The 9,918-nt window shown below is 47.6% G+C and overlaps 1 protein-coding gene across 1 annotated transcript; it reads right to left on the bottom strand.

Moving 5' to 3' along the window:
* Positions 1–6,405: 6,405 nt before the first annotated feature.
* SDF2L1 (stromal cell derived factor 2 like 1) lies at positions 6,406–9,704 on the bottom strand. Its single transcript, XM_042866012.1, has 3 exons — positions 9,497–9,704; positions 8,778–8,974; positions 6,406–7,483 (listed from the first exon to the last, which is right to left on the bottom strand). The coding sequence occupies exons 1-3, from the start codon at positions 9,654–9,656 to the stop codon at positions 7,205–7,207; spliced, it is 636 nt and encodes a 211-aa protein (XP_042721946.1). The 5' UTR covers positions 9,657–9,704; the 3' UTR covers positions 6,406–7,204.
* Between the last annotated feature and the right edge of the window lie 214 nt (positions 9,705–9,918).

Raw genomic sequence — 9,918 nt, forward strand, 5'->3', positions numbered from 1 at the left:
AAAGAAAGAAAGAAAGAAAGAAAGAAAGAAAGAAAGAAAGAAAGAAAAAAACCCTTCAGAGCTGAAGAAAACGCAGATCTATCAACAGTGCCAGAAAGGTACAGGAGGCCACTTCCATGTGCGAGCTGTTACAGATGCTGATCACTAGCAACATGAAAGATTCTTCACGGCCAGCCCCGTAGCCCTCAGCACTAAGTGACTAATTTGGGGGCATTCATAGTAGTGTTTGGAGCAAGCTGAAGAGCAGTTCTGCCATTTCCCTGTTCAGTCTTTGGCCACATTCTCTGATCAAAATCAATTCCGTCTCCTTTCCCTCTTCACATACAAACATCCTCCCCCGCTATTCCTATTGTGAGGTGAACACTTACAAAAGAACGACGAATGAAATCAATACAACCAAGCAAATCCACCAAGCTAGTACAAAGACACTGAAAAAGCAAAAGAGCTTTTCAACTGGGACGGAGAGGGGGGAATAATATTTAAATCGGGAAAAGTGAAGCCTCACTTTTTTGCATTTGCATCCTGTGCGAGGGAGAGAACGTGGTGACGCTTTAAAGCCTCGACCAGCGCAATGGCACCAGAGCAAGAGCACACTTCACACGCGGGTTACAGCCAGCGGGCTCCCGCCCGCACGAGAAGCTGCCTGTGCCTGCCTGGGGCAGCGCGTCGCCACGGGAAAAAGGCAGTTCTGCCCGGGCTCCGCCGGCACGGGCGGCTCGCGAGCGGCTGGACCGGGCGGAGCCGAGCCGCGTTACCGCTGCCAGCAAGAACGGTCTCGGTGCGGAACAGCGCATCGCAAGCCGCCCGAGCCCGACATCGAGGGAAACTGGGCCCCGCAAATCGACTGCTCGGGGATTTCGGAGGGACCTCCTTCGCGTGGCTCTTGAAAGGACACCGCTGACCGCCGGCCCCGCCGTTTTGTCGGCGCGGCTCCGTCCCGGGGGAAGGCGGCCGAGCTACACTGGCCGAGTCAGAGGGAGCGTCGGGCTGCCTTCCCCCACCGCAGGAAGGTGCTCTCCGCTCAGCACCGCCAGGCGTCTGTGGGAGGGTGCCGAAAACGTCCGGCGGCCCTGGTAGGGGTGAAAGGCTAAGAGTGGCGTAAAGTGGACACCGACTGAAACTAATCCTCAGAACATTTTGGTTAACTCACGGGCATGCGATAAAATAGATGGAGAAAGAGAAGAGGACCTCAGCAGGAGAGGCTGCTCAGTAAGGATTGCTCAGCCTAGCCACTCATACACTTCTGACCATTTCTGCTTAGAATATCCCTAAAATCCAAGGACATCCTTCTCTGGCTCTGCTCCAGTGACTCTTAAACCCACCGAACATCCAGTGAGATCAGCACAGAGGGAGCCCACTATAGCTCCACCTGTACCGCCAGGAGATCCCACCACTACTTTCTGCAAAGCCCTAGGAGGCTCCCAGACTGAGCAGGTCAGTCCTGGAAGAAGACGGGTGGGGGATTCCTGCCAGTCCACACTCCAGGTAAGACATGCAGCCCTCCCCTTCGGCTGCAGATCCCACCGGCAGCTGGGCCAGGGCCATTGGGATCTGCTGTCTTCGAGGGAAAGTATGGCTGTCATAATTTTAAAGTGCTTTGAGTAGGCCTAGGGTGCAAGGATACTGCGTGAGGCCAGGTGTTTGGCCAGGCAGCCCACCCTTTCTGTGCCCGGCCTGAATCACAGCATAGCACTTAAGGGCAAGGCAAAGAAAATCTGTAATTCCAGGTGGGAAAAAGAGGTACAAACACGTCGCTTTGGATCACTCAGTTCTGCCCTAGTCACCTAGTCTGACCACTTATGCACACTTCCTCTACTAAAGATCTCTCGACTGTAGCTAACTTTTTTAGAACAGGTTTTTTCTTTTCTTCCACTATGAACTCAGTGTCTCAGACTGAAAAACAGATAATCATTTTCCTTCTATTTGTTAAGGCACTAGATAGAATAAAATACAATCTAGTGTCATGGTGCTTTTCCGTCAAGAATAATCTAGACCAGGCAGCTTTCCTATGGAGAAGAGTGCAAAAACAGCCCGGAAAGAAAGCAATCGATACGCATCATTATTTTGCCTTCAGAAATACCTTTTAATGCAGTGTCCCACACGACACCCGCGGCAGCCTAGCGCCGTGGCACGAAGCCGTTGGAAGGAAGCTCCACTCCGGCGCTTTGCCGCTGGACTCAGCAGCGGAGAGGGGGGTTGGGGGGGGGCTGCTGCGGGCAAGGAGGAGCAAGGAGGGGCTGGGAGCGCCGAGCCGTCCTCCTGCGCCCAGTTCGCACGGCGCGTCTCCTCCACGCGCTTTCCGGCGGCCGCTCGGTCCCACGCAGCCTCTGCCCGCCTGGCTCCCACCGGGCAGAAATCCTCCTCCTTCGTTCCCCTGTCCCCGCAGGACAACAGCCACTGCCCTGCAGAGCTGCGGGGACAGCATGCAGGCGGCGCTCGCTTTCGGGAGGCACGGTAGGGAAGCGTTAAAACCCGGGGGAAGAGAAGAGACTGGAAGCTGAAAGTCTCGGAGAGGCTTAGGCTTTTCTTCTTTCCACAGCTCTCTTGGAGGAGAGTATCTCTTTTAACAGCCAATTTCAAAGCCACAATTACCTGCTCCTTCTTAGATAGGAAAGGAGGAGATTATCTCCCAGCTAAGAATTAGCTCCCTAAGGAGCAAACACGTCCCGGGAGACCTGCGGCACGCACCCGTTGTGCCTATGCCTACAAGTGCCTATACAGTTATCACATCGCACCCCACGTGCCTTTTGCGTCTAAATCAGCTATCGTGCTACACCAGTTTGGAACTGCTAGAAGGGCACTATGATATTGTGCTTCTGCCACAGTGCCAGGAGACGGGGAAGGCTGGAAACCCTCTCTCAAGCCCTCTGTTTAGTAGAGCAGCACAGACAGAACATCCACGAGCAAGGAGCCCTCTGGATACCTTTAGGTGCAAGACAAGCTTTCAGGGTGCCTGGGGGTTCCTGTGTGCCCCGGCTCAGGGAGGCTGCTGCCAGAAATCTGTCGTGGACAGTGGCACCGTGCCGGCAGCACTCGTGGTTGCGCGCGGGAGGCAGAGGTGGCACCTCCCCACTCCCCTCCACGCCCCGCTGCGGAGGGCGAGGATGCATAAAGAGACGTCATCAGTGCCCGGTGGAACAGGGTCTAAGGACAGCTTCGGGTACTTACTTCGGATACAACTTCGGGCGAGCGGGACTGGGAGGAAGCATCCGGCCATTACCCGAAGAGCGCTGTCAGCAGGAGCAGGCTGCAAACTGCTTCACGGGATCGCGGAAGGCTCCTCACCAAGAGCATCTTTTCGCTACACATCAAGGAACCTTAGCGGGCAGTCGATGCTGAGGAACCGCTTCCAGGTAGGCTTACGGAAGAACTATACCCTCTTGGCAAACGAGCAAAGCCCGCAACAACAGCCGCGCCGGCAGGGAAGGACGTAGGACCCCCACAGGACGGCAGGGAGATCACGTCCCAGCGGCTCGCAGACCGATATCGGCTCGGTAAGAGAACAGCCCGGCTTTCATCCGGATTACACAGGACCCTCCAAGGGAAGCGATCCAGGCAGTAGCCGAGGGAAGCCAGGCAATTACGCCGGGGCCAAGATGCATTCATGTAATATTACCACTTACGTGAAATGCATCTTGCACCAGCTAGAAACAAGTCGTTTTATTTTTAGCTTTTGCTTTCGAGACCTAGGAAAACGCAATGGGATTGCCGTATACAGACGGGGAACTCTTTCCTCCTCCCGTTAATAATCTTTTTGTGTCCTTCATACCCTCCTACTGAAACGGAAATCCGTACCTACTTTTAATATACAGCTAATTGCCTTAAACAAACACACTTCAACCTTGGCAGAGCTTTATGGATCCCGCAGAAAGATAGCGAACCGCCTAAAGCACCACTCTACAGCCCACGCTAACGCTTTGCTTCCCTTCGAAATAATAGCAGCACCGGACACGGCAGGGAGCAGCTAAAGCGAGCCGTGGCGGGGCAGCCGGCTGGCACTCGTTCCTCCTCCGAGCCCAAACCCGCCGAGGAGCCCAGCCACGATCCACCGCAGCCGGCCGGGAGCCGGCGGGCAGCAGCGCTCACTAGTGGCCGCTGCCGACCCGGTTCCAGCAGGGCTTTCGGGCTGGAGCTCCGAGTTAACGGGAGAGACTCTCCCCGACTTGTGCCTTTCTGTTCTCTTCACAACCGCCCTGCTTGCCACCCAAGTTTTCATATAATCTAACGCACTGCTTCCTAAGGACGAAGCAGTCGGCACTTCTTATTCACACTGAAAAGACGAAGTAAATGACAAGTGCTCAGTTGGTATGCTAAGCAGTTACACCAAGTTTCAAAAAGACTCAAGAAACAGACGCTAAAAGTGCTTGCACTCAAACAAGTGTTCCTCAAAAAGAATTCCAAAGGTATATTAAGTTTGTATCATTTCATACAGACACATATATACAACGTATCTAATTCAATGTTAAATAAACGCAGTATTTGGCAGATTTTTCAAAGCAGAGAGTTTACAGCAGATTTCCTTCAACAACTATTCTCACTGAGAACAACTACAAATAAAGATCCCACTAATGATTTTCCCAAAAGCCTTTCTAGTCTATCAGAGCAATGCTGGCACGCCTCCTTCTCATAGAGTACCTGTAATAGTACAATAAGCAAGAAGTCGGAACGCATCTGTTGATCGCTCAATAGAACTCTATTTCACCACCAACAGAAGCAAAATGAACAAAAAGGTTTTATTTAACATTTAAGTGCATAGAGAATTCGGAAAGAGGTACTATAAAATCTAGATTACCACCTTTAAAAAACAAAAGCAGCAAAACAACATTTAAGATCTTCATATCTACATGTTGGAGCGTTTCATATGTTACTCTAAGTCTCAACACCTTTTGTCAGATTATTAAAGTCATATGAAAAAGAAGCAACTAAAAAACCCAATACAAAAGCAGAGATTAAGTCTCTAGTCAGCTGTGGAAGGTGCATTGGACAGCTGAATTGTAAGCAATCAGAGGAAATAAAAACACCTGAGATTTTGAAATCATAGTAATTCAGTTTAAAAACACACAATATGGCATTAAACATTACTAATTAAGGTCTTATAAACCTAGAAGTTACATAAAAAGAAATGCACATTTGCAATTGCACAAGCTATCATTTTTCACAACTACAAGCCTCTGCATTTCTTACAACAACTCATAACTTCTGTATGGCGATGGTAATAGACTTTTCCTAAGATGTGCTTCAACCAGGCTTATTCAAGAGTCTGTCAGCACAACTTCTGCAGTGGGAACTGAAACAAATAAAAGTGGCGCACAGACCAAGATGAGCCACACAGACCTACCTTTCCTCAGCTAAACCAGTATTCCACAAGCACGCCAGCAAACACTAAACTAAACTAAAAGTGGTTTAGGTATAAGTGTTTAGCTCTCTGTTAAAGAGAACTAAAGAACTCATTGCCAAATTTATTTCTTCATTTGTAAGTGCTACTGCTTTTTTGTAGTTTCTCATAAATCAACTTCAAAGGAAAAGCCCCTCTCTGTATTAAAGGAAAGGGCAGCTTGTTTAAACAGCTCTGACTTTTTTTTTAAAGTAATTATCCTTTATTACTTCAATAACAATTAGTCAGGAATACCAGTGAACCTTACAGAAAAGTTTGCTTCTAATACAAAACACTAAAAGCTTGTTTCATCTCCAAAATGCCTCTTCTCCTTCAGTACTGTAAGATTAACAGAAGAACACTCTTACCTCCTTCGAAGAATATCACAAAACAACAGAAGCATCTTGTTGTGCAGAACATGAAGGATCTTCACTAGTATTAATCCCCGAATTAAAACAGAAGCTACTCTGTGCAGCAGAAGCGTGAGGGATCAGCACATGCAGATTAAGTGCACAGGTACACTTATCAAATTTAAATGAAATTGCATATTACACTTCATCAGCGCTCTCTCTCTAACAGCGTGTAACTAGAGATGTGAAAGCAGCACATAACTTTCCTCCTTCATTAACTGACTAATTAGGACTATAACCAGTAAACTAGTTACAGACGGAAAAAATCAACACCTGAATTTGCTGACTTCATTTACTGAACTTTTCTCCTTAAAGCAAATAGAAAATGCCTGGTACTTTGTGCTTCAGTCAGTATTTCCAGTAATACACTGTAACAAAAGTGTTTCAGAGTTAGGTTTTTCCCCCTCTTTCCACAGAAGAGCACAGAAATTAACGTCTTATGCAATGAAGAATCCTTGCTATCACTCTAGAAATTACCCCTCTGTTAAAAATCCAGGACCAAACAATTTTCTAAGATTCACTCTTTTTTCCATTTCTTCTGGATTCGCATAAAAGAACCCCACGTGGATGTAAGTCCCACTACTTATTCACCTGGACTCTCATGCTGAGCTGGCAATGACATGCAAGAACAACATAAGACAAATTTATTCACATCAAAGTTTATAAAATTTGAATATTAATTAAACAAGTAGTAGCCTTCTGCACCAGCCCCTAGAGCAAAAGTCCCACCGTTTGAGAATTAGCAGTATCACAATCAGCAGAAAAAGACACAAATTTCTTCAGAGAAAGGTAATAAATAAAAACTTGTCTTCTTGCTTCAACGTACACAGTATTTTCAACTTTTCCATAAACACAGAACAAAGCTCATGAAATACATTGGAAGCAATTTTCCGATGGACTGAAACATTTTCCTGCAAGGTTGAAATAGCTGAATTTGACTCATTCAAAAGGCACCATTTTCCAAGAAATATTTTCCCTTTCTGGACTTACTCCATCTCTTCATTAATAGCATTCTCTCACTAGCTAGAAATAAGTTTCCAAATATTTAATTATAATTGAAAAAAAGATTACAAAATACAAAGTTTTGTGGTACCTGGGATGACAGAGATGTACTACTTTGTTTTTCCATTTCTTTTGATTTGGAGAAGTAATGAACAAAACAAATGACAGTGAGAACTAACATATGATCTAGTTTCACCAAATAAGGTTGAAGATTTAGAAAGGATTTCTTAAATAAATGTAAAATGTCTTAGCCTGGCAGATGTCATTCCCACAGAAGCGCAGCATTCCTAGAGTGAATTAATGCCCTTCAGCAACACAGAAAGTCAATCACTTAGGCAAGGTAGGACTTTTTAAGAGACCAAGTATTAGCATCTCTGAACACTGGAGCAGGATGAATCTTATTGGATCCTCTGGCAATTCAGAGCTCATCATGCTTTGCAAGGTCCATACTGGGTTTGATGAAGACTCCTTCCATTGCTTTCCAATAGTTGTGATGATTAGCAGTGGGCATGCCATGAACTTCCCGCTGACCTCTAATGGGATGGCCATATTGCTCCCCCGTAATTGAAAGGAACACCTCAGTTCCTGCGTGCTTGAAGCGCACTGCATCCTCCCGCTCCCAGTGTGTCCCACTGCACTGCACAATCCATATATCGAGGTCATCTCCTTCACCATCATCACCAAAGGCACTTACTTCCTGTTAGAGACACAAATCTCCTGAAGTGAAAATATGAGCAAATGCTGCCAATGCATACACAAAAATATCAGCCACAAAGCCAGCAAAACTTAAAGGCAAGGATGCTGAGGAAAGAAACATTACACTGCCGTCAACAGCTCTCAGATCCAGAAGCAGCAACTCTCTGCAACTACAACTTCAACATAAATTGCCAACAAACTCCAACACATAACCTGAGCGTGAAGTGCCAACAAACTGCAACATACATTAGAAATTAAAGACATCTCGAGCAGAGTTCAGAGCAATCCCTCTGACAAACAATTTCAAAGAAACAACACTAATTCCCCACTAAAACAAATTTATAACTGTAAACATCCAATTTTGTAACACAATGCTTCATAGTTATCACTGCAAAAAGTTTTTAATCACAAGGTCCCAACATTCTAACTTATTAAGGAATTGTATTCCTTTTTTGCTTTATTATACCAAGATTACAAGTCAACAACTATTTTGGTACGCAGTGTTAGACAGACAGCTGAATGGCTCCTCAAAAAATAAAGATGGAGAACCATTAGGGCAAGTAAATTCCTGCTAAAACAGAAGTTAGAGATCAGATTTCATTATGTGCCCCCAAAACTCCAAGTCTTTTCATAAACGTGGAAGGCTCAACTCCAACTGATTAAAGACTCAGCACGGACTGAAAAATCAGATGGCTAGAAGTGATTAACAACTTGAAAATAGAACTGCAATAGTTTGAACCTATTGAGCTAATAATTTAGGGTCATGTTAATTCAAGCTTATGTAGTCCATACAGTGTCAAAGACAACATACCAATTGAAAAATCAAACTTCTTTGTTAAGAATATGAAATAAACGTTTGTATTCAGAACCACATCTTACTTCTATAAGAGCAAGGAACTTGGATATAGTTAATCATACGTGTCCTAACACACCGTTAACTGTCTGGCTCTAGATCAGTCTTCATGGTATTAAGAAAAGTGGCTAATGTCCTATAAAAGTGCTAAGCATTTCAAAACAATCATCAGAGTATCAGTGGTGCAGAATAAAGAAACCAATATATGTTTGTAAAAACTATACTGACAAACTGATACTGGTAGATATTACATTTTGTCTCTGTCAGGATCCTTTAACACATTATTCTACAATGCAGAGAAGCAACTATATAAACTTTGCATATCCAGAGATGGCAGCTGGCATCTAACCCTGATTCTTCAAAAGCAAGAAATATGGAAAGAGGTATCGTCAGTATCAGTCATGCACTATTTGTACAAAACTTATGATTCAGAACAACTTACTTGGTTATTGGAGAGTGGCGATGGGAAGTGATGGGTGTGCAAGTTTTTTCCTGTGTTTACATGAGTAAGTCGTATTGCCTGCCCACATTTCACCGGGGTTCCGCGTTGGCAGCTGCCATCAACCTTCCCACGAACCCGCCAGTAACTGTTGGCATCATCTGAAGCTTCAACTCCTGTCACCGACTGTTGCCCACTTCCTGTTGGGACAGAATTAAGTGGCAGGAGACCCAACCCACTCCTGGAGCTCAGGAAGTCCTGAAAGACCTGAGGAAAGCTGCTTTAAACACGAAGGCACGACAGTACTAAGACACACTTCATTCTCACAGTTAATGTACCGGCTCCTGGGAATGCAGGTACCGTAACCTTTAGGCCGAAGAACGTGACCGAGGCTGTCGGCGCAGAGCAGGGCTCACCTCAGGGAGAGGGCAAAGCATCCCCTCACACTACAAACGCAGGAGATGCACGGCACTGTGTGGCCCCGGGCCACAGCCGCCTCCCCTCCCCTGTCCCCGCCCCTAGCCCACGCACAGTCCCATCGCCGCCCCGGCAACAGATCGCAGCAACCTCCGGCTTCATCCCCCGACCCCCTCACAGCCTCCCGCGGCCATTTCCCGCTCCCTGCCCCTCTCCCGCCATTTCCTCGCCTCCTCAGCGCTCCCCGCGCCGTTTCCCAGTTTCTGGCCCCTTAACGCGGCGCCTCCCGGCCCGACCCCACTCACCGGAGCCGTATTTGACCTCGTGAGAATGCAACCGAACGCTGTGGCGGGTGTTAAGCAGCTTCAGCACCGAGCCGCAGGTTACGGCGCCCGGCGCCAGCTCCCTTCCGCCACACAGCCCGCACAGGAGCAGCAGAGGGAAGAAGCGGCAGCCACCCCGCATCGCGCCGCAACCCACCCGGCACCACCGCCACACAGCGGAGCGCGCTTCCTCAGCCCCTCAGCGAGCTCAGCCAATCGCTCCCCGCCAGCACCGCAGTCAACCAATCACCGCCCTCCCTCCGCTCGACCTCCATCTCGCACTGGGCCGCGACCGAGAGAACTCACAGTTCGGCAGGAGGAGCTCATTGGGCCGAGGGAAAGCGGCGACCAATCAGATCAAGCGGCGTGGCGCCTCCCGGGGCGGGACGCGAGGGCGTGCTGAG

This window comes from Lagopus leucura, unplaced genomic scaffold, assembly GCF_019238085.1.
Source record: "Lagopus leucura isolate 7727_CA_CO unplaced genomic scaffold, USGS_WTPT01 Super-Scaffold_806, whole genome shotgun sequence".
NCBI lineage: Eukaryota > Metazoa > Chordata > Aves > Galliformes > Phasianidae > Lagopus > Lagopus leucura.

Bases quoted from the DNA above. Each gene is read 5' to 3' on its own strand.
- SDF2L1 (XM_042866012.1), bottom strand. From the start codon at position 9,656: ATGCGGGGTGGCTGCCGCTTCTTCCCTCTGCTGCTCCTGTGCGGGCTG. The intron at 8,975-9,496 runs GTGAGTGGGGTC...CTGTCCCAACAG, and splicing joins CGAGGTCAAATACGGCTCCG to GAAGTGGGCAACAGTCGGTG. The intron at 7,484-8,777 runs GTAAGTTGTTCT...TGTCTCTAACAG, and splicing joins CGCCACTCTCCAATAACCAA to GAAGTAAGTGCCTTTGGTGA.